General features: G+C 40.0%; 1 protein-coding gene across 8 annotated transcripts in view; it reads right to left on the bottom strand.

The window, feature by feature from the left end:
- The window catches only part of GTDC1 (glycosyltransferase like domain containing 1), a 215,496-nt gene that overhangs the window by 145,474 nt on the left and 44,074 nt on the right, over positions 1-25,948 (bottom strand). For 7 of the 8 annotated variants that reach the window (XR_014172699.1, XM_081929614.1, XM_081929616.1 and 4 more), the window contains one exon: positions 15,876-16,086. Coding sequence is in view for 7 of the 8 variants with exons in the window: in XM_081929614.1 (XP_081785740.1) it covers positions 15,876-16,066 (191 nt within the window). In the remaining variant the exon portion in view is untranslated. Of the gene's footprint in view, positions 1-15,870; positions 16,087-25,948 lie in introns of all 8 variants that reach the window. The other variant, XM_081929615.1, reaches the window with a different exon arrangement.

The following is a 25,948-nucleotide window of genomic DNA, read 5'->3' on the forward strand; positions in this document are numbered from 1 at the left end:
GACATAAACTGCACTCATCCCGTAATTCAAGCAAAATGTGTTTTAAAGGATTTGAGTCTGCAACCGTCTTGTAACTAAATCAGAACCAGAAGCAGAAGATGTGCGCCAAACAGATAGATATCAGTTTCCTTGAGCTTGATCTGATTAAAGAGTAGCTCTCCAGGAAAAAAAAAAAGTTAAATGGACTGCTACGTCAGAGAGCAGGAAAAGATAAAAATAGTTCATGACAGGAAATAATATTAAACCAATAATATTAACCTGTTATGAAAATCTCCTAACTTTTTGTTTTCAAAGCTTTCTAGGATGTGCTCCTCAAATTTATGGCTCTCCAGCTTTTACATATTACTGTCTTAACTGAGGCAAGATTGAGATGAACAATTGCTATTCTCTAGTTATATGGACCTGATATATACAAGGGGTACATCCATGGTTATGTCATTTAATATAATATTCAGAGATGTTTGAAGAATTCAGAATAGAGAGCTGTCATGCCATCACATTTTTTATAATATACAATGACATTTAAACATTAAATTAAGATGAATACATATTTGCTGCTTTTTAGAGAGAGAAAGAGAGAGAGAGAGAGAGAGAGAGTGTGTTAGTAAGTTAGTTAGTTAGTTAGTTAGTTAGTTAGTTAGTTAGTTAGTTAGTTGTGGGGTACAACTAGAAGATCATTACTCTCCTGGGAAAAAAATTAAGGTAAAAGTTTATGATATTTTTCTTTATAAAACTTTCAAACTTTTTAAAGTACCACCAGTCATTGTATTAAAAGAACCCCTCTTTTAAGCAAGTTTAAAGAAATTAAATAGGATTAATGGCAGAAGTAGACATCACAGGAATCATTTGGGTCACATCATTTGGCTTCTTTTCAGCAGGAGCTCAGCGGAACTCAGTTCCGGCACCTCTCAGGTGGAAGCCATTGCCATTATAAGAGAACAAGGGAGGTGTTCATGGTGAGTTCTGGCACCTCTTTTTCTAGAAAAGGAGCACTGGGTCACACCAAAATACATCTTGTACCAGAGCAGAGTGGGGAGTAGGACTGCTCTTTTCAGTGATAGCCCAGTGGCCCCTTTAACATCCATCTGCCATTACTGTTAAGTCAGCCATGCTGACATGTTCCTGATATGTACATCTCTGTAGCTCAAAGAGGCCTTTCCCATTAGGTGTAAAATATGTCAGTATTCTTTAGCTAGCTGAATTAAAGCAACAAGTTATTAAAATAACCCACCCACCTCCTAATATCCATTTTAAATGTCAGAAGTGTAGCAAAACACCATCAATCAAATGAACTCTTTTCGTTTTAAAGCACGGAGGGGGGAGGGAGAGAGAGAGAGAGATGGGCATTCATCTCGCACATAGCTGTGATTCAAGATTTCTCCGAACTAAACCCTGTAACATCTGACCATTAATATGCTGGCTTAGTCCTGGGTCACGAAGCATCTTCTCTCTGATCTTTTTATTCCTCTCCATAGGCAAGCTGCCCAGACAGTAACTTCACTAAGAATAAAAATATAAACAATGTGAAGTATTATTCAAATTTCAGAAGCCTCCTTCAGTATAATTTGAAACACATGACACTATTAATGAGACTCCACTGGTGTGTCGTGGGATGTGCACATTTTGCATTGGGAAACCAGGGGTGTGGCAGGGCAGGGAACAGACAGATTGTTTTCCCACAGATGTACAAAATGGAGGGGTCTTGCTAGCATGCCTACAGGACAGCATAGCCCTGCAGGGCACCAGTTTCCAATCCTGCACTGAGAAAAAGGCAGTATTTTAAAAAGCTCACTATTTCAAACCATCCTTGTAAAAAGAAAAAAAGAAAATTGCTTCTCTTTTCAGATCACCTCCCATCTTCCTCCTTCCCTCAGAGGCCCAACTCATGTCAGTTTGGTGGAGTTCAGTGCTTAAATTGAAGAGGGGCTACAGCAAGGCTGTGAAAGCTTTCGGTCCCCCAGATGTTCGACTGCAACTCCTATCAGCCTCACTATCATGGCCAATGATCTGGGATGATGGAGGTATAGATCAGCAGCACTTGGAGAGCCAAAGGTTCACCAACCCTGGGCAAGAAAGCTCTCAGCCCCCATTTGCTACTATTTTATTTTGGCCCTTTCTCCCAAAACAACAACAGAGGGAACTGTTTCTTTGCAGATGAACATTGAATCACATGAGCCCAAACCTGCTGTTTGGAATGGACCAGCCCAGTAAGAACTAAGACAGAGATACAGAGAGGTAACTTACGTTGAATAAAAAAAATTATGATTTGCTGTATAGAAATCATGCAAATGTACATTTTGCTGCAAATACATGTTTAGGGAAGCTGTTGCCTGAATTTGAGTCTGTTTTGCATCAGAATTCTGTGGACTTAGCAAGAGGGGGAAATCCCACCAATTACAGAAAATTATAAGTGAAATCAGTCTGGTATATTCTGCAGATGAATTACAGAGAAATATGTTATTAAGTGCACAATCTGGCTGGTTATTATTATTTCTTAAGCAAAGTGTCAAACTGTTTAATATGCATTGACATGGACAGAATGGTCCATCCTAGTTATTTATCTATTTTTTAAAAAACAAAAAACCATCACTCCCACCCTAGGTAAATCAGTACATCAGTACTGTTATGATCATTTCTAAGGCTGGTCCTTGTGGTCAAAAGGCAAGATTGGTCACATGGAGAGGCAATTTCAAGCCGAAAACCTTCCATAATACAGTAGTACCTCGGGTTAAGTACTTAATTCGTTCCGGAGGTCCGTTCTTAACCTGAAACTGTTGTTAACCTGAAGCACCACTTTAGCTAATGGAGCCTCCTGCTGCCACCGCACCGCCAGAGCACAATTTCTGTTCTCATCCTGAAGCAAAGTTCTTAACCTGAAGCACTATTTCTAGGTTAGCGGAGTCTGTAACCTGAAGCATATGTAACCTGAAGCGTATGTAACCTGAGGTACCACTGTATTGCATGTTTTGATCTTAAATTCAGTAGAGTACACTATGGTTACACATTATAGCCAGAAGTAGAGAAATTTGTTTAGTACTTATGTACAGAGATAATTTAGAGATATTACACCAACATAAATGCAATGTTGGACTTAAACACCAGAAAACACACCATGAGAAGAGATGGAATTTTGCAAACAAAAACAAATTAGCTATTCTTGTCAAACCAGACACTTTCAGTATTCAGAAGTATACCTTGTGAATACCACCATGAATATTCAAAATATTATGCACTTACAGGTTCTAAAGCAAATATATAGCATTCTAATCAAAAGATGAAATCTATATATTTGCGGTGCCTATAATTAGATTAAGGCTGCAATCCGATGATGTCTGGGAGGGAGGCTCAGAGGACATAGGATGTTTTTGATCCCCCTTTCTGAGGCTGGAGAGAAAGGTCTCACCCTGGAGAAAAAGTTCTGACTAAACAAATACCTCTCAGCCCTTGCAGACCCTGGATTCTGTTTTGTCCTTTGCTCTACTGGTTTTGGTAGAGGGACCAAAATGGACATACAGGGAATGCTTGGAGAAGGCTTAGAACTTAAAAATCTATAGACTTCCCGTTTACCTTAACATGCCACAGAAATTGGGTGGGGACATACTTTACTCCTGGAGATGCCACATGTATTCTCAACATTTTAAAATAAATATAATAATAATAAATAAATAAAATAATAAAATCAGCTTCCAGTTCCTTTCTGCCATGTGTCTGACAAGGCTCTGGATATGGCATTTGGATTGCTATAGTGGGTTCTCTGTAGGGTTTTCCATTGAATATGGTCGAAAAACTGAAGCTAGGGCAGAATTCAGCTATTAGAACATTGACAGGCACCTGTGTATGATGCCAAGCAATGTACACACCTGTCGATACATTGGCAGTTCAAATTTAAGGTGTTAATGCTGACATGTAAAGCCCTGAACAATTTGGGATTTAATTGGAACCCAATGGGGGGGGTGCAGGCCTCCTCCCACCAGTAAATGTGCTGTCTAGTGACATATAAGGCCTTCTCCGTAGTGGCACCTAGCTGTGGAATCTCCTCCCCCAGAGGCATTACTTTCAAACACAATAAAGTTATTCTAAAGTCCAACATTTCATCATCACCATGGTTTATTCGCATGCTGCTTTTCTGTGGTAAACCATGCTCAAAGGGGCTTCCAACATCACAAAAAAAATCACGTGAGGAAACAATAAGATTTCAGGAGAACACATTGCTAATTACAGACATGAAAATTTACAAATACGAATAGGCTAATCAAAAAATCCCTAACAAGAGATGCAAATGCAAGATCCTAATTTAAATAGTAGGGCAAATAAAAGCATTTAAAACATTAATAATCTTAATTGTTCCGTATTCAGCAATTAAAAAATAAAATGCAAGGTTTGTCATCCTTTCCTATACAATCAACTACAAATAAGTTAGTGGGACCAAAAATGAGTCACCCTACACTGCAGAAACTGGCCTCCAACATGACTATATATGATACAATTGGGCTAGTGACCTGGAAGGCTAACAGCCTTTAAATGTAGGCTGCAGTAATTGAGACAGTCAGGGATTCAGTATTGACTTTTGTGAGATCAGCAGCCTTACCTAACTGCAGTATCTATGTAAACCTGAAAGCAAACTGTATCTGACTTAAAACAAAGCAATTTCTGCTGGCAGAGAAGTGGCCTGCCTGCCCTTCCCCAAGGCTGAATTTCTCACTCTCCTAGAACACAGCCAGCCTTGATTCTTCACCTCCCTGAGCCAGATGGGTAAATACAGCCTTAGGCTTCCCTATCCGTAAGTGGACAGCTCAATGGAGACGTCTAAATGCACAGCTGTGGTCAAATCTATCAGATGAAATGAGGACTTTTGCAAAATGGTGGAAATACAAAACAGGAAAAAATAATATTTATAGGTATACATAATCCCCCTCACATAGGCAAAGAATAAAGTGTTCAACAAAGGACAAATAAACAAATTGTATATATTACTAAAATATTTGCAGTGTTTTTCTTTTTCTTCCCTCCTCCTTTGCCCATAAAATTTTATTAAGGAGTTTTCGTAATACAATAAAAAACAAGCAAACATAAGTGAAAACAGAAAGAGAAAGAGAGATGGATAAACAAAATGCAAAACCCTCTCTCACAGGTAGCTCTTAACCCTTGTTGTCACATAAAAATGCTTGAACCCTCCCAGCTCTTACCTGAGAGCTTCCCTTTCTTCACCCAGCTTCCTACCCTGGGAGATCTTCCCTTCCCTGCCTCTCACACAGAGTTTTTCACCAACCATCCAGCACCTTCATGTGTGTACCCTCATTGACCCAGAGCAGAGGACACACACAGAAAAACAAACTAACAAAAAGAGGCAAGAGCAAAGCAAAAAAAGGGAAGGAAACCGGAAGATAAAAAATAAAAATAAAACACACGGTCAGCAGCCTTCTAATTATATGTAAATTTGAAAATAAAAATTGCTTGCCTTGTTTTTTATTTTTGCATTAATTATAATACAAACTATAATTAAACCAAAGGAACTCATTGCCAGTGGATGCTAGATAAAAATGGATACCCTTGTAAAGGGGAGCTCAAGTCCAAAGGGTAACCTCGAACGTTAGTCATACTCAAAGTAGACCTGCTGATTTTAATGGAGCTACGATGAGTGCTACCCAACCTTTCTGTTGCTGCTGGGAGGTGTTGCTTTGAATTACAGTTTTTTAATGCTTTATATTATTCAGGGCTTTTTTCCAGGGGTACTCAAAGGTACGCAGTACTGCCACCTCTTTTTGGTGTTGTTGTTGTTGTTAAAAAGTGTGACACTGTAACAACTTCATAGTGAGTACCGGCATCTATTTTTCTAGAAAAAGAAGCACAGATACTACCTATATTTCTTCTTTCAGAGTTCCACGACGGATTCCAGCCAGGCAAAATTATCAAGTAGAGTGTGAAGCAAGACTGATGTGGGATGGGTAGAGAGGGGGTGCCTGTGAAGGGGCTATGGCCTGGGTAGAGTTACAAGGCTCACAGAGAAAAATTTGGAGAAATTGGTCCCCAAGCCTGCCACCCTTGTTCTAGCTGAAGTTCATTTAGATATTGGGATGATTCTGTCCACCCATCTTTCCAATGGATAAGGACTTACTACTTCCAATCAACTCTTCTTTGAACCTTCCTGAGTACAGATATGTTCCTGGATCTTTGGTTATTTTTCAGACCTTCCACCTGGCTGGTTCTCCAGTTGACACCCGACAGCTTTGGATTTCCGGCTCCTGGCTCACCTCAGACTGCTGCCTGTGATACCGGAACACAGAAAAGGTGTGGATCATCCTCTCTTCCTTCTCTCTACCCACATGATGAAGAGGAATACAAGGAAATGAGCCTATGTATCTTCCTGGGCTCCAGCAAGGAATTGCTGCAGGAAGTTGGGCAAATGCATATGAGTCTGTTTCTTTTTCTTTCTAGTAAACGGCACACTTCTTACCGCCTTCCTCTCTCTCCCAACCGGCAGTCCTATATAGAAATCTGCAAGCTCCTTCCACTCTCCTGCTGAGATTTTAGTCTTTGGCCAAACACTCTCCCATCAAGCCACAATTAAAAGGGACTGCTGGATAAATGGCTTGAACTGAAAATTATTGCAAAGAATCTTCCATTTGCAGCTTTGTGCAAGAATGTGGTTTCCCAGCCAGAAATATTTCCTTTGTTGAACAAACTCACGTCTGTTATTGCCTGTATCTAACTGTGAACTGGCGTTCAGTGCCGTGAACTGCATAAAAACTGATGAAAGATCTAGACTTAGCAGTAAGTGACAAGCTCTCCGGTGATGGAGACCATTAACAGTGTGACAGTGACAAAATGCAAACAACTGCCTGCAACACTGGTTCTGAATTTATTGGGGTATTGATGTAGACTTTCTTTCTTTTTTTTTTTAAAAAAAGAGAGACTCCTAACCTATTTGGACTTATTTGGTAGATCTTGATGTGGTGTATACTATACATAGTATATATCAAGAAGCAGGAAATACCATGTTGTTTATAGGTAACAAGTACTGGTCTTCTGGACGTGTAAAACTGCAATGCTCCTTCTTTTAGGTCTTAGAAGAGCAGTAGTTTAAAAAAATGCAGACAAGTATCTTTGATGTTATGTCCATGGTTGCTCAGTGTGCTAGGCCTATGTGGTACAATGAGGGCCAAAGCTGCAAGATGCCTCAAACCACCCAGAACAGCACTCTGGGAAGTTTTATAGTGTCAGAGAAGTATTAGTTTCTTTGCTGCCATTAGCACTATGGAGTAGGATGTGTAATAAGCGCTAACCTGTTCTTAAGCCAAATTCATCCTACGTTGTCTATCCTATGTGTTCTAGTCTCCCAACCAGTTAAGAGATCCTTGCAAGAAAAATGTGGTGAATTAGGAGCAGCTACAGGGGAGACCCTGAAGGGGTACAGCTTAGGAAATTATTCCAAGAGTTAAGCCAAGCATGTGGCAATATGTAGCAGCAGATACAACAACAGGGATTGAAAGCTGTAATATAACTAGAGGGAAAGTTAAGGTAGAAAGAAAATATGAAAAACAAGTTTGGAAGACAGGCAGCAGGAGACTGGCTGGGTCAGAAGACTAGAGGCAAGAGGGTGCAGCAAGGTTGCTCAATTCTCAGGAAGGCCCCGGGCTGACCTGGAACCAATCATAGCACTCAGGCTGGGAGGCCTCTTCAGATAATATGGTCTCTGCTTGAAAGTGGCTCAGCAGGAAAGAGTCCTTAACTTACAAAGTCAAGGTTATGAGTTCAAAGCTGGTCATTGTTGACAGTGGGTGGGCAGGGAAAGAGCTGAGGTAACCACAGGTTGGGAAAACAGAGTGCATCAAACTTTGAACTTCTGTTCAGTAACCAATGGAATCTCTACAGATTGACTTTCTGACTTTGAGGCCCTCAGCTTAAAAGAAAAATAAATTGAAACCAAGAATCTCAGAAGTCTGCTTACATTCCTGTTCCTGTACTACATTGCACAGATCACAGCTGTGCAAATTTCAGAACACCTTGCCCCAATACAATTGCAATAAACCATTTTTAGCCCTTGCGATCCCAAGGTTTTGCCACAGATGTCTATTAGCTGTTCATTTTTCTTCTTTTTCTGAGAATTCTCATTTGCTCCTTGTCCCATGACTTCCAGAGGCCCAAGAGTTAAGGATGCAAAGTTCACGGGTTTGCACTTTTAACACAGGGAAAACCAAGGATTCAACTGCCACATTATCACAGCAGATAACATCCATTCTGGTCATATTTATCTGCCCAATCCCAAATCTGGCATGCACAACCTCAAACGTCTGACAAACAAGAACAACAAAATTTGTTCTTTTGACATGTACAAGGAACTTACAATGGCAATTTCTTTGTTTCTTGTTATAGGCAAGTACTCAAATGCTCCTGCGAGTCCCATGCCTCATGAGCACCTCATGAAAAAGTAACATGTTCCACACTCATGTTTTCCTTTTCAACCAACACATTTAAGTTGAAGATACTGAGGTCTGATACTGACATGATCTTAGGTGTTAGCATTTCCAATCTCCAATACTCAGCAGAATTCTAGGATTTGAATCCCACCCATCCCCCAGGGATAAAAGCCTACGAACTCTCCAATGCTAACTCCAGAGTAAGTTTCCAAATTGGAAAGAAGGGCATCCCCATCTCTAAGTGTGTCTCTGACAGAATATTTGTTTAGAAATGCTGCTCCCAGCCCCAGTTCAAAAAAGTCATGCTAGAAATAAAAGCTCAGGTCCCTAAGAAAATCTAGTAAAGCTAAGGTCCCTAAATCCATACTATAAAAAGGAATTTGCACAAGCCTCCCCCCCCCCAAAAAAAAACCCCAATGAGTTGTGTGCACCTAAAATATCTTCATTGGTACTTTCACTTTTGGAAAGATTATTTTCAGAAAAAGTGTGAGGGAGCCTGAATCTAATCCTTTTCCATCTCCCATGATGATAGGTGGACTTGGATCCAGTCCCCAAATCCCTTAGTGGAATGCACCACTAGAAACAATTTGTGCTCCAGTTCCCAATTTAGTGTTGGGACCTATACATGCAGCAACTCTATGCCGAGATTCAATCTTGGAAAGCATACACATAACACCTTTTTGTGGACATGGTTCCCAATCTGGCTGAGGAGAGCCAGTGTGGTGTAGTGGTTAAGAGTGGTAGACTCATAATCTGGGGAACCGGGTTCACGTCTCCGCTCCTCCACATGCAGCTGCTGGGTGACCTTGGGCTAGTCACACTTCTCTGAAGTCTCTCAGCCTCACTCACCTCACAGAGTGTTTGTTGTGGGGGAGGAAGGGAAAGGAGATTGTTAACCGCTTTGAGACTCCTTAGGGTAGTGATAAAGCGGGATATCAAATCCAAACTCCTCTTCTTCTTCACTGGATCATGGGGGAAAGTGGCAATCAGAACAACGAGATGCTGCTAAAGGACCAACTTCCAGAATTTCTGTCTTTTTAGATATTTTCCTCAATAATTTCACAAAGACGCACGTGTGTGTATTTCTGCATGTGCACACACAGCCGTGCATGTATAAATACACACACCAAAGGGTTAAATGTTATAGTAGAACTGAAAGTGTGTGCTTTTAATAGTTCTTGTAGCATTTTTTTGTAATAAGGGGAAAAAACTGCATTGCATTTTATACTCGCCCTCAGGTAACTGTTCATTTGGATAAAAGGTCTTATTTCTAACAGATTCCAGCCCTTAAAGAGCTCCGGGGTAAATACTCAAAATATATTTACCCCTTAAAATTTGACAATTGTATTTTAAAAGACAAACGGTATGCTTATTACACTTTTACACAGGGAGAAAAGCCATTATTTTAACTGATGGAGCTATATGCGAAAAAACCCTGATGGCTGTAAAAGGCACCAAACAAACTAAGACAGCACTGAGGTGTGCAGTCAGAACATGGATTATTTTGTTGAAATATCTAACATGATACTAAGACCAGAGGCAAATTTTAGATATCAAGCTTAGGTATGGGTTTGCTGTTCTGAAAAATAAGAAACATATATAATACGCTGCACAATCAGGGAAGAAAGGCTTTATAGCTACATGGTGCTTTCGGTGCAATAGTTTTATGAACAAACAGTGTTCATTGAAATAGTGTTACTTAAATGTAAAACACCGCTCCCACCCCCCATCCCCACCATTTTCAAAACTATCAGTATCTTTTGGAAAACAAAATGAAATTAGGTAAGAGAAGGCTCACCTCAACCTCCTAGGACATCTTTAAATTGAATGGGATTCCTTCAATGTACATTCTACATACTGGAAAGTTTTGTTTCCAAAGCCCAGGGTCTCATTTTGACCCCTTTCTGAAGGTCATGTTCACATACATTCTTAAACTTCCCACTCCCCCCTCCGTTTTTAATTTGAGTTTTCTATCTGATAACACATGGCAGTCTAACAAGACACACACACGCACAGCAGTCGTCAAACAAGTTGGCCGATTCCTTCCCATCATTTAGTAGGGTCACTGCTATTGGCATGAGAAGTAACCATGCAAATCGAGAGACCTGTGAGTAACACTGAAGATTGTTAGTGCTATGACATGTGCCCCAGTCACTTGGAAGTTGCTTTCAAGTGCCATCCAAGCAGTAGTAATATATTAATTGGGCTGTAGTTTCTAATGACACAGTCTTACAAGCCACTGTCCCAGCAAATAAGCAGTCCAAACAGTAATGGCACATTCTCACAGCCCATCTCAGTAAATGAAACTTGTGGGGCAGTGTAGATTACCTGATATGAACCTAAGAACTGTTGATAAAACTGGGCCCTTTGGATCAATTTGGTTTGAAAGTGGGCCAGCAATTATGAGTATCACTGGAGAATAAAAAAGAAAAATCCCCAATAGTTCTAAGTGGCAGCTTGGGCATGACTTATACTGGCCCTTTGGGAAGAGAATTTTAATCTTCTTTTTTGAACTCTGACTAACATACTATCTAAAAATTAAAGAAAGAGAGAGCTGATTGCCAAAAGTGAACGATCTTTTGCTTCCTGATATACTCCTACACCAATATAAACTTTATCGGGTGCTGATCAGATTACAGTCATGGTCCCTTCCAACTCTACAGTTCTATGATTCTAGTATCTATCCATGACAAAAACTACACTAAGGTTGCAATGCTATTCCCACTTCCCTGGGAGTAAGTTTCACTGAATTCAATAGAACTTACCTCTTAGTATACATTTATCAGATTTACCTATAAAGGATTATATCTAACAAAGTCATACAATGAGTAGACCCACTGAAATAAGTTGATTTAAATGAGGATGTAGCTGGAATGATATAGCTGGATACAACCCAGTGTTTCTTGAGTGGCAGTTCACATATTCCTAAGCAACACAAATACAAGGGGCTCAGCATAGATGTCCACATGTACTATGGAGGCCTCCCATACCAATATAATCTCCACTAGCTTAGACAGGGGCACTGTTTGGGAGTAAGAGAGTGGGGATACCAACAGATGCCCTCCCATCTCTTGAAAACCCAGCACCAATTTTATTTCATGAGATGGACAATGTATTGGGGTTAAACTTGGCTCATTTGCCTCACACACAGGCCCTATTCACTTGTTGTCCCCCCTCCATTACTAGTTGCCCCCTTCTGCAGGTATCTGCCCCTGCGGCCCATGTGCTTGGCTCTTTGATGTAGAAAGACCTTCAGTCAGCAATACACTGAGGACCTACTGGGCTTCTCCCAAACTCTCCCTCTTGCATGATAATTAAATGGGAGAAAAAAATGAATGATTCTAGAACTACAATCAGGCTGCAGCAGAAGCCACTCTCCAGGTGTCACGGTTATAGGTTCAAGAAGCAGGTTCAATAATTCAAAGCAGTTCTCAGATAATGAGAAAGGAAGAAACTTGACAGAAAAAAAGTAAAACAATTAATAATATAACCAAAGAGCCTACCTGAAAATTATTCAGGAAGACATCAATATGATCATAAACATTCACTTTGCATTAATAAGCTTTGCTTGTGATTAAAATGTTGGCAGATGGTAGCTTTTCAGTTAAAAAGTGACAAGTTGTTTAAAAAAATATATCCATGTAACCCCCTACACATTTCCCTAGAAAAGTTTTGTTATTCTGCTTGTTTTGTATGTATGTGATATATATATATATATGGCACAACTTTAAACATTTCACAATTAAGCATGTCAAAATTACTCAAAATTAAGTGGGGGCAGAGGACCAGCCCTGACTGGCATTCAGTGTAAATCAATTGAAGGAAGCCAAACAGATGAAGAGACTGATCAAAATGGGACTGTCAATGTAAACAGTCTGCCCATGGGTCCCTCTACTTCCTAATATTTTAGACATGGACAATCTCACTTGACACGGGAAGGCTGTAAGTGGAGCGAGGGCTGCACAGCTAGGTTACATGTAGACCACAATAAATTACCACTTGGTAAATGGTTTTCCGTATTCACTCAAAATGCTCGGCCTATCTTTTAAGTTTTGTCATAACAGCCAAGGGTAACTTCTCCAGGTTTCCTTTCTCAGCATAATTCATTCTGGATGGAGAAATATTAGTTAATAATATTGCCTTATTAAGTTCTAGAGCCAGTGCCCACTGATTCATATTAGCATCAAATTATATAAACACACGGAGACGACTGCAAACTGATGAGATCCTTCTGTTACATGGCAGAGCAGGACTGTGAACATAATGACACCAACAACCATGTGAAAAATGTATATATCACTTGCTGATTAACAAAAACAGTAATAGTATTCTGATCATGCTACTCAGAGCACTTGTAGATTTATAGTCATCACTAATGCATAAAGGTTTTGCTGATTTTTCAAAAACCTGCCCTAATAAGAAAATAAAAGCTTTGTGGTTTTCTTTTCCAGCATATTTGCTTCCTCCATTTTAGGTTTTTAGAGAATCTGAAGAATTGTTTTGTTTTATTCAAATGCATTATGTGTGCCTTGCTTTATATATATTGGTATTTACATTGCTAGCACTATAGTATAATGAAATTGCACGTTATGATTCAGTATTTCTACATTTATGATTTTTAATTAGTATAGTTTATCCTCTTAAAAGTGTCTTGTATTTATTTTATTTCTATATTATTCATAGGTTCAGCTTATTTTCAGATAATCAGGACACATGGCTGTATATTAAAAGAAACTGCAGTATCTATTTTTCATCATTACCCTAACCCATAACACTCCTTCTGTTTGCAAAAAGCCTTGGCATTAGCTATGGATGTTCATAATCCATTCTAGCTCATTCATGAGACCCAACTAAAATGTAGGAGTTCCCTTTGGAATAAGGACTTTGTACACCGCAATTTCTCTACCAACATCTGAAAATCCCCCATTCTTCCGCTGACAAATTATTAACCAATTAATTTCAGCTAGTCTTAATTGCCCAGTGTCACTAATGGCAAAAAACCCCAGCTCCTACTTTCATTGCTTCCTTCCTCCTCTTATGTCCTTTGTCTACAGACAGGTGCCATGATGAAGCAGGAGGGGGGAAAGACTGGTAAAATTACTTTTCTGATTGCTTGATTTCTGTTGCATGGAAGGAAAAATCAGGAAGACTATAGCGGAACTTTTTGGACTCTGCAAGGATAAAAAGCTCTTGCAATAGATGGGAACAACTTACATTGACTTTTTAATGCATGGAAGAGTACAGCAGAAACATAGAGGTGTCCCATGCATGTGTCATATGCATGAACAGAACTCCATGCATAGAAAGGGATGTGGAACTGTGCTGCTGGCCCTGCCCCAATGTCACAACCATCCCTGGCACCACCCCATGCACATAGCATAGGCGTGAGAGAAGGGAAATCTGCCATTGGTAGCAGCAGAGAAAAACACATGGCATTATGACAGAAGTAAAGCTGCTGTCAGAAGCAACCCCAAAACTGAGTGCAGAGTGCAATTTAGTTTTTAATCAATTGCTACCAATGCCCTCCTTGACACCCTCAACATTAGTAGTAGCGCTAGAATATTAATATTAACAGCATATGCTTAATTCTCCCACTGAAATCAATGGGACTTTCAACTGCTTAATTTTGGCTGGATTACATTCCTATTGAACCTGCACCTATATAAAACTCTCTGAATTATTTTCTCTGTGATCAGATACCAATAGCAACAGCAGGGCCATCACCTCCTCATTATGCTGTATTGGGTAAGCGTAGATTTAGTTGGTGTTTATGAAGGTTACATTGCACATAAGTACATGACAGATTTGCTAACTTTGAATCAGTTTTTAAGCTTCTAGTACTTTCTGTTAAAATGTAGGTTATTTGACAAATTGGAATTCAGTTATCTCAGGTCAATGTAACTGTACGTTAAACTAATGAAGTGTATGGCTATGAGTTATGTCTGATTAGCTTAATACAGCGAGCGCTGGACAGCTTGGGCTGCTGACCTTGAAGGAGCTGAGATAACATTGCAATGCGTTGGAGGATGTGGTTGTGATGTAGAAAAAAATTTACATAATAGTTTGTCATACATACTCCTACAAAATAGGATTGTTTCGAAGTCGAGCAAAGCAAAACCCACATTCAACCACCTCAGGCAGAACAATCCCCCCCCCCCTGAAAAGTTGTTCCAGACTGGCAGCTTAGATGCAATAAGAAGAAGCAGAGAACAGCCAAGGAAAAGCCAGAGAGAAAATAAAATATATTTAAAGGGCTTTATTTTAAATGCTAAAAAACGGAATTACTCCACATAGTCAAAATGCCCAGCAAATACTTCAAGGTAGCATAAAATTAAACTTAGATTCACACGACACAGCTCATGGAGCTGGTTGCTTAAGTCCACTGGGGAAGTTCTGAAAAAACCAACCCCACCAAATGCTGTCAATCTATTGAAACCATTCTTATCCCTTAGTTGTGGGAATTATCTGGAGAATAAACAAATCCAAGTGTGAGGAAAGACAATTGAGAAAGAGTCCGTCCTTACATATTTAAATTTTTTGCCCCTTATTAGGGGCTTAGAAAAGCCAAATAAATTCAGGATTGAAAACCGTGATTATTTATTAGCTTGCTCGGTGAGTGTGTTCCCAATGAACAAGAAACAATTTTCCAGTTTGTTAAAAGGCTTCCTGTGCTACCTACAAGACTGCCCAAAGCCAGTCTTGTGTTGCAGAGAGAATGCTAGTTTTGAACTGAGAAGACCTCGCTAATTGTTGGACTTTATGGAAGTCATTCATTCGAAGCCTAGCCCACCTCACAGCATTCTGTCAGAATAAAACTTCTTATTGGAAGAGGGATAAGCGAGTGGTCCCTGTGCCCAGGAGACAAGTCCATTGCCTAATCTGGACAGGGTTGCACTTTCTCTGGACAAGCAGTTACGCAGTCCGGGGCTGCTCTTTGATCCGTGTCTGTCGCTAGGCAGAATACACGTACAGCCAGTGACCAAAGAACCAAGCAGTTAGCTGCCTTGGACATGCAGAATTTTTGGTGTGTGTTTCTGGAAAGGAACTTACCTACCTTTTCAAGAGTACACTGTGATATGAGCATGAGACTTGACTGCGCAGAGTTTTGTTTTGCTTTTAAATCCCACACCACCGGGCATCCTTAAAAGTAGCTTTTTGGATCTCACCCCATGTGTACATAATTATATGCAGAGCTATGTCTTTACGGCATGGTGGCACTGGTTTTATCACGGTGCATGACCACTCACAAGGGCATCTGTTCTCTCACATCACCGTCTGTAGAACACAGTTGGCTCTGAGCAACTGGAAATGCCTGGGATTTAAAGTGGAAACGTTCTCATGTATCTAAGGCACCTACCTTACGTGATCTCAGTTCCACAGAAAGGTTGCTGAACTGTATATGAGTAAATACAGAAATTCAAGATCTGGAGTTATGAAGGTATCCATAGCTCGCCTTACCTGTAGTCCATGCTGGCTGGGACAGCTTGCATGAAGTAGAGTGCTGCAGTCCTTGCTCTCCAATGCCATTTCTTTGCAGGGAGAGTAAATAGGACACAGTCTTCTATTTCTTCTTTTAGGAGATCCACGAGCTGCCTGTGTGAACCTCCATAAAAAGCTTCAATCAGCAAAACGCTCATTCTCCTATACATTTCCAAAGTTGCCCAGGATTCTACAAAAAAGGCATATTAATAAAGCCTACATTATAATTATTTCATTTAAAAATGTGTCATATAGGATCATGATAAAAGCGGAACCACATTACAAGAGCTCAGCCAGTGAGCTCAATTTTAAAGGGATTCAATCTTTTTGTTTCATTAATAAGTTTAACTTAAAAAAGACTAATTAAAATTGCAAGCATGGAAAAAGGAGAGTATCTATTAATCAAAGTCACATTCCATTAAAATTTAGGTTACAATTAACAGTTCAGTCATACATGCATGTGCTTCAAAATGTTTAGGCTTTTAACTTAGCAGATTACTTTAAAATATACATTTATTTTTAAGTTGGTGCTTGCTGTTTCTTCAAAATATCGCATATTTGTTTTCTAATACAGATTGCCCTGTGACTGATGGTACGTAAAAAATGGAAGACATTTCAAGCACAGTTCAACCAAAATAATCTTTCATACTAAAGGCAATATGGAAAGATGACTAAAAGAAATCTGACTAGGGGCAGCCCAAGGAAACCCAGGCTGAGTCTTCAACCCCAAGGACATCTACACTTAAAGCTACAGAAGGCTGGGAGCAGAACTAAGTGACATTTTCAGCCCCTAGAGGAGATGCAAAATACATTATTACATCAAACTAGCTGGAACAGAACAATATTGTACACTTTAAGAAGGTTGTTCACACTCTCAGCCACAGGGCAGCTGACATACAAAACTAAGGCAGAAACAAACAAACAAACACAACACAACACCCCCCCCTAAAAAAGAGAAAGCAGAATAGTCTGTGACAAGTGCTAAAAAGGCTCAAAAGCTAGAGACAATGTTTGGATGCTGCTAAGTGGCAAAAATGATAGTGTGTGTATTTTGATTATGATTCTCGTGTAGTCCATGCACTTACCCTTGCTGTTTTAATTCAGAATTATTCTCTCCTTTTCCAAAGAGGAGGACATGCTGCCCTGTGCAGAATGGGTATATGATGCATCATTAACTCTTTTCAGGCAGCAGATCATACCTTAATCTGATTGACAAGAAGCTAAGAGAGCCAACTCCCATCAGCCCCAGCCAGCGTAACCACTGGTCAAGGATCATGGGAGTTGCAGTCCAACAACATTTAGAGGGGAACAGGTTCCCTACCTGCGCTCCAAACACTAAAGAAAATTATGATGCCAATGATGATGTTGAATTAGGTCTGGAGAGACCTAGATTCAGATCCCAATTGTGCCATGAAGCCTGCTAGGTAGTCTTGGGCCACTTACGCTCCACCTAACCTTTCTCAAAGAGTTGTTGTGTGGATAAAACATAGCAGGGAAAGATTGATGTGTGCCACCTTGATCTCCCTGGAGGAAAGGCAGGATATAAATATAGCAAGGTACAGAACAAGTGGCAAAATGTCCTAGGCTAGGCTAGAATTGACCCCGATACACACTTTTTGAAGAGCAGACCACCACACTGTACCAGGCCACATCAGAAACTGATTTAGAAAGTTTCCTCGGTTTCAGTTCTTACATGCAGTATAGGGCTGTCGTTTGAGAACCTAAGTGCAAGTTCCTCATGGACATTAAAGATGAGGTCCACATTTCTTTCAATCCCAGACACAACTAACAGCAGAACTGGATCGAAATACATTTTCTCACCCCACCAACAAGCCACGCCCATTCTCAGGAGCAATTAAAACTTGTACAAAGTAATATTGTATATTATTATTATTATTAGTTGTTGTAGTAGTATTAATCTACAAATTTTAACTAGTTATGCGACATATTTGTATTAGCAACAATGAAAGCAGGATGAAAGTATGTAAATCATGCCAGCACTGCATTTCTAGTTTTCCTACAATCTCATACGGTATCACGTATTATTCTTGTTTTGCTTTGGTGTTTTGTTTTGTTTTTAAAAAAGCTATTTCCCTTGACCTAGCCAAGTTAAGGTAAATATACGCCATGTACTCCTAGGAGATCTTGAAAAGCCACCGATGATAAATAGCCTGAGAACATTTACCCTATCAGATGGAATGCAAAGCTCAATTAGGTATAAATCATTTCAGGTATTTTAGCCATTTCAAAGGAAACAACAAATATTAGAACAACATTGCTGCTTTCTCATTACAGTACTTCCTCTCTCAAGGGTGTCTCTTTGGAATCAGTAATTCTCCGTGATGTACTAATGGCTTGGTTCCATTCTCAGGAGTGCATCACTGTGCGGCTTGAAAAATTCACTGTTCTGCATTACATCATAGTCACACACACCCCAGCCCCCAAGAAGGTACATTGCTAAGAACCCTGATATTCAAATACAGGTCAGCTCCTCCGTGAACAGGATACAGGCAGCAGCATTCTGTTCTTTGAAAACTTCCACCTTTTGTTCCAATACTTAAACAGTGTATCTGCTTCTGATCAGGAACACTATTTCCAACATCAAAAAAAATTTAAATAGGCACAGGACAAAAAATGTTGGCGAAGGCTTATTCCAGACCAGTATATATTTTTAAGCTAAAGTCAAAATACACAACACTTTTGAGACAGAACCAAATAAAAGCAAGCTAGGTTCTATACCAGAACAATTATATATTATGTATGGGCACTCCTGGTAAGTGGGAAATGCAACTCAGAAATGGAATAAATAAAAATAAATCATAAACACTGCACATAAAAGTCTCCTGATAAAATCAACACAATGCCTGCCTTATACTGCTTTGAACATGCAGATTTTCAGTAAACTTGGAAACAGTTTTTGCTAGCACTGGGGTGGAGGTAGTAAAAAGAAAACGACAAAATACAAATATTAGGTATAGATGAGCTATGTGGAGGGAGGGACCAGGAAACAGTACATAAAGGACACTTCATAGGTCACTAATGGCTCATTTTTTGAGCCCCCAGGTGTCCTTGACTGGTTTCTCTTTTGAGGAACCAAAGATTTTCACATGTCAAATACAACTGGCAACTTCACAGATGTCTAGAATGCACATGGTGTTCATTTCTGCCTATGATAATTGTGTAAATAAGCAGGTAATAATGCTACTAATACTAATAATTTTATTATTTATACCCCACCCATCTGCCTGGGTCTCCATAAAATTTGTATTTTATGATGGACCTCCAGAATGTTCTGCTACTGATAACATCAGAACTATCACAAACTATACTGACAGCACGACATGTCAGAAAATTCTTCATTCAACTAAAGAAAATTTACAGCAGTTATACTGCTCCCAGCGTTGAAGCTACTGTAAGCAAGTATGTCTGAGAATAAACTTATGCAGGGTTGCATATTAAATTTGACATCTTAAAACAAATCATCATTACCATCTTCCAATGACTGTTGTACAAGGTCCTTCCTTTAGAACAGAGAGGGGGAACCGTTTCTCAGCCAGAGGCCATGTTTCCTCATGAACAAACCTTCCAGGTGCCACATCACACACTGAGGCCAGAGGCGTAATGGGACAGAGCCACAGATGTGACATGAACAGCGAGGGAGATGCTGCAGTGACTTGCAACACCTGTGCCATGTTTGTCTTCCTCCCTGAGAATGTGCAAAACCACACTTGCAGCAAGTTCAAGCTGGTTGCCTTTATGGAAGAGAAGGCACAGCAACTTGAGCCTCACCTGCCCACACTTTGACCTATCAGACAATATGAGAAATTTCTATTTCTCTGCCCTGGAACAGCAATGTGGAGTAAGAGGATAAGGGGACACCTAGCTACTTTACATGAATTCAGATCTCCAGGGCCTGATGAGCTGCAGCCAAGGGTACAAAAGGAGCTTGCGGATATAATCTCAGTCTCTGTCTATAATCTCTGGGAATTCTTGGAGAGCACGTAACCCTGCAGACTGGAGGCAGGCAAACGCTGACCCAGGTAACTACAGACCGATCAGTTTGAGGTCAATACAATGGATACTATAATTATTAATACCCAGCATGGGTTTCTCAAAAACATATCATGCCAGATGAAGCTCATTCTTTCCCTTTCCCTTTCCCTTTTTTGTATAGAGTTACAAGATTGGTGGATCAGGGGTATGCTGTGGGCATAGTCTATCTTGATTTCAGTAAGGTTTTGGACAAAGTTCCCCATGATATTCTTGCAGAAAAACCGGTAAAATGTGGGACTGGACTAAGAAGAGTTTAGAGGACTGTACAAAGAGACCAGGGGGTGCATTTGGCCCATAGGCCTGAGGTTCCTGACCCCTGCTTTAAAGAGACTGTCCTAAAGCAAATGTGTCAAAAATACTTGCTCATTTTTAGAATTACTTGTTCATTTTTAGAATTTCTAAAGTATGTTTCTAAAATGTAACCGAGGCAGCAAGTATAGTTAACACTGCCATAGTAAAAAATATGGATTTGACTCCTAAGATAAAGGCTACAACTGTGACAGTCCCAATATTTTCAAACTAGAGCTTGGGTTCAAGAGGCATTTTCACATACAGATTCAGAATTCTGGGATGGGAGACAACATGAGCCCGAGACTTGTGCTGGCTCAGGCAGCTAATGCTAAGCTCTATTTTAGTATTCCATCTTTATCTTGTCCAAATCCATGCATTCATACATATCACTCTAAATTTCTACTCTTCTCCGAAACTTACAAAAAATATTAAATAGCAAGAGTTTTCATCTTTCACAGATCACATGAGCTATGCAAGTAATAATAAATTGCAGTTGTTGGTTGGTTGGTCTTTTTTAAAAAGCATACACACAAAATAAAAAAATCTCATTCAATTTGCTGAGGGTTTATTAAAGAAAATACACTTACTCTTTCATATGTACATTAATAAATGTGGTTTCACAGATGTCAACCTAGCTCAAATCACAGAGCCATAGTTAGCCCCCCTACGGTGACCTAATGGGCAGTGTAAGTTACATATTGTATTTAGAAGTCGTTCCAACAAAACATTTTAGCAATCATGAAAAATACAGGGTGCAACAGTTAATATATTCCATAGGTAGATAATTTCTTTGGTTATAGGAAACAAAAGTATTGAGTTTCAGGAATGGTTCTAGTGATGGTTAAAGGCCCACACAAGGGAAATTTGCTCAACAAAAGGTACAAAACATAACATCTCTCTCTGCCACAAACCTTTCATTGATCTGACATACACATTGCACTACTTAGAGGAACAAACATATCTAAATACAAACAAACAAAAAGTGTATGTGTACATACAGCCAACTCAAAATTAAATAGGTATTACCATGATATTTGCTTGCTTTTATGCCACCTCCTTTCTTCACCCAGTTTTAAATACAGAACCATGGGGAAGAAAACCCCCACCAAAATGTTTACTAAAATAATTTCAGTTACCAACCATGCTTGTCATTTCTCATGGAAACCCCAGCTAATAAACGCTGCAACTGCATTTTAACAAATGTGGTAAAATATGACTAATAAAAGTATAATGAGCATATATTTTGAACAGCTATATACATGTTCAAAGGAGACTATAGTAGCGTAGGTACAGTAAATTGGGGGTGGGGGAGATCACACTGTTTTGACAAAATGATAAAGTTTCTTTCTGGGCAAGTTATGTACAAATTACAGCCAACAACCAACTTTTCCCAGTCTTTCTAAACAAGTTCCAGTTATTATATATATTTTCCCACGCATTGACACAATATAAGTAACATTTAAGCTGCAATTCAGTTTAAAAAGCAGTTCAGCTTACATGACAGATAACTGCTTAAGTTCATTACCTTAGGCTTTACAATTTGAGGAATTTATCTGGAGTGACCATCATGTTCTTCTGTGAGGGATTGAAGAAGAACTGGGGGAGAGCCAATGCTCAGTGGTATGTGTTTTACATGCAAACCAGCCCAGATTTGCTTCCTGACACCTCCAGGTAGAACTGACAAAAGCACTGTCTGAACCCCTGAAAAGCCACTGCCGGGCAGACAAACAACAAGGGGACCGTGGTCCTCCAGATGTTATTGGACGACAACTCCTTTAATGCAGCAGCATTGCACAGGCCACAGGCTCCATCATCATTAGAGTATACAAGTGGTCTTCAGATGGGTCAGTAGCCATAACTTGTTTGAAAGTGAAACAACTCAGCAGGAATTGGGGGGATGCTGAAACCCAACACTTCATCTGGGCTCTTTCTTGCTTGTGTACAGACTGCTAAACCATGCATAAGCATTATGCTCACACCAAATCTACCAAGAAAAGCAAAAAGAAAAAAGAAAACCTGACAAGATACATATTTCTGAAGTAGTTTTCTACACCAAGGTGACTTACAATGTGTCTTAGCATAGTAGAATAAAGAAACATGTGATGTGCCAAAACAAGTGCACTTGTCTGCTTCTCTGGGTCAGTTTTTGCTTGAAAATTTCTATTTTTAAAAAAGTGCTTGCTGCATGGGGCATTTCCCCCTCATTTAGTTAACACATTAACTGGAGGAAATGTATCCAAGTGGCAAAAATCAAGATATATTGGGTGATTATTATTGTTTTTTGCCCCTAGCATCCCCCCCTCAAAAAAAAGAAAGAAAACTGTAAATGGTTAAGTGGCTGAAATTTGGGGACACTGTATACTACTGTGCAGCTCATAACCAATTAGGAGAATTGCATTGTTTGTCTGCTTCTGTATTGTTTCTGCAATGAAAAGCACACTCAGGGTAGATTTCACCCCATTTTTCATCGGAAGGTATTTGACAGACACAGTTTCTCCAGTAGCAGAATGTGGGGTGGGGTGGAGCCACAGAGCTCCCATCCCAATGCCAGAGTTGCTGCTGCTTTCCTACACAAGGCTGGGATGATGTGGCAGCAGGGGCAGGTCTTTGAGTGGAACCAGTGGATTGGCAGCAAGTTTTGCCTTGTGCCAGCCACAGGGCCACAGTCTCACTCCTGTAGAGCTTCATAACGTATTCACAGTACTATGGAAAGCACACAATGAAGCCAAATTAAAATGGTTCGCATGAACATACTGTATGCAGGGGTCAGCAAACTTTTTCAGCAGGGGGCCGGTCCACTGTCCCTCAGACATTTTGGGGGGGCCAGACTATATTTTGGGGGTAAAAATGAACAAATTCCTGTGCCCCACAAATAACCCAGAGATGCATTTTAAATAAAAGCACACATTCTACTCATGTAAAAACACCAGGCAGGCCCCACAAATAACCCAGAGATGTGTTTTAAATAAAAGGACACATTCTACTCATGTAAAAACACACTGATTCCCAGACTGTCCACTGGCCAGATTTAGAAGGCAAATGGGCCAGATCCGGCCCCCGAGCCTTAGTTTGCCTACCCATGGTATAAAGGAACCATTTCTATCTGAACACACACACACACACACACACACACACACACACACACACACGTGTATACTCCACACTTGAACTGCAACATCAGGAAATTGAAAGTTGTAATATAAAAATGTCCCAGTGACCATTAATCTACAGACACCTTATAGTACAAGGCATAATGACTCCTACTGGAGTTTTACATATTTAAAAAGTAACATGCTATAAAATCTGTGTATTACACTATGCATGAAACAGAACCGATGGTGATATAAATCCTTAAAGAAAAGTTGTTAATGTGCATGCAGAGTAGCTACATTTTAAACCTCCATATCTCAGCTGCTTTAATTTTTTGAACTATGCAAAGACACTAATGGCCTTTATAATTTCATGCCATAAATTAAACTTGTTTTCAAATTATGGGAAAGCAAAAAAATGGTTTCAAGCCAAAGTATCTCTCTCTCTCTCTCCCTGGGTATACATATGTATACACTGTATATTATATACAACATTTAAAAAAATTAGCTCTAGTTTTCCCATTGACACTTTTCGATGCTGGATCCAGAATGCCCCAAAACAGAAATGCACTTTCTTTCTGTAGAAGGTCTTGAGTTCTAGTAGAAGCTAATAATTAATGTTTCAATGTTTCAATGTTTTAATGTTGTATTTTAATCTTGTTTTTAAGCTGTATTCATTCAACTTGTTTTTATTATTGCTTGTTAGCCGCCCTGAGCCCGGCCTTGGCTGGGGAGGGCGGGGTATAAATAAAATTTATTTTTATTATTAATATTACCACAAAGACAGACTGTTTTCTTCAATTTCCCTTCCTACAGTCCCCCAGTGTTCTGCAACCTTCCAGGGCAATTCCACTAATGAAAACTCTGGATCCAACCGGAAAAATCCCCAACCTAAGTCTATCTGCACTGCACTTAGTTCAGTGTTTTAGCTTCAAACACCAGGGGTGAGAAAGGGAACATCCAAAAGGAAAAGGTAGGTACTACCATACTCCCGCATCAGACCTGCATGTAGACTGTGCCAGCAAGGACCACAGCAGCGCCATTTCCGTAGAAATAGTCAAGAGAACTAGGAAAAAGTCTCCAGGTTATTGATTATGGGTCAGAGGTGTCCCAGATGCACATTGACAATTTTCCAAGTAGTTGTACAGATAAGCCTTACATGTCAGCTCTGTTGACAAGTTCAGCCCAAGGCAAGTAGCCATCACAGAAAAGCAAAAGCAAGGCTCAAAGAATTGCAAGAGCAATCTGTGTGTTGAAGCAGCCATGCTCAGCAAACAAAAAACAAGGCACCTCCATAGCTGCCAGAACCCCTCTCTGTCTCAGGCAACATACACATCACATTACATTCTAGAATCAATGGAGACTGAGTTCTTCTTCTTTTTCTACATGCCGCACACACAATCTAGATTTGCTGTGATTGGTTGCTGTTGTTTTTCTCCAGAAAGACACTTCTGAAGAAACTGATTCCATATCAAAAATAAAAGATTTTTCTGCATTACCCCACAATATGTCCAGTTGAGAACAAATGAAAACAGATGTAGGCAGTGCTGGTAATTGAGGGTTTATGCACACCTGCACAAGATGTTGTGGGGGGGCATATACTGAGATCTCAATCACCACTTCCTTCTTCATGCACCTGAGGCATGTGCAGGGAGGAAAAGGCATGGATAACCTAATCAAGGTGGAGGGTTTTGAAAACACATTAAGCATCCCCACCTACCCGTTGTTGTTGACAGGAATTAGACTCAATAGGGGAAGCGGGTGGCGCTGTGGGTTAAACCACAGAGCCTAGGGCTTGCCGATCAGAAGGTCGGCGGTTTGAATCCCCACAACGGGGTGAGCTCCCGTTGCTCGGTCCCAGCTCCTGCCAACCTAGCAGTTCGAAAGCACAAAGTGCAAGTAGATAAATAGGTACCATTCTGGCAGGAAGGTACATGGTGTTTCAGTGCACTGCTCTGCTTCGCCAGAAGCGGCTTAGTCATGCTGGCCACATGACCCAGAAGCTGCACTATGCCGTCTCCCTCGGCCAATAAAGCGAGATGAGCGCCGCAATCCCAGAAACAGCCACGACTGGACCTAAAGGTCAGGGGTCCCTTTACCTTACATTGATAGCAACATGTAGAGGAGAAGCATGAACAATTCTGGATTCAGGAAAAACTGCACTTTTGTACTACAAATAGTACAAATAGGTTGGTGTGTACGCAGTCCTAATTCACCAAAACTTTTAAGGTAGCTACCAAACTAAGGAATTTGAAGTAGTTAGACTATGTGGTACTGCAAGCACTGACAGACCAGACAGTACAGTCATCCTGAAATAGCGCAGCTTTAAACATGTACAGTTCAGCATGTATAGCATCTATATCAAATACTTTGGATTCTAAATTCAAAGTTACCACCTTTAAAAATAAATAAAAAGAAAGATTCAGACTTCCTGCTTGATTTCAAAGCTTTGGAAACCACTTGTCAATAAACAGTATTATTAAAGTGGTATTTATGGTTCCACATGTGACTATAATGCTGATGGGATGTTTGCCCGCATTTCATTCAGGTCATGCTCGCATCTCAAAGAATCTTGTTTTCAACTCTTAATAGTACAAGATTATCAATTCCTATGACCTC

Source organism: Podarcis melisellensis, assembly GCF_964234715.1.
Source record: "Podarcis melisellensis genome assembly, chromosome: 1".
In the NCBI taxonomy this organism is placed as follows: Eukaryota; Metazoa; Chordata; class Lepidosauria; order Squamata; family Lacertidae; genus Podarcis; species Podarcis melisellensis.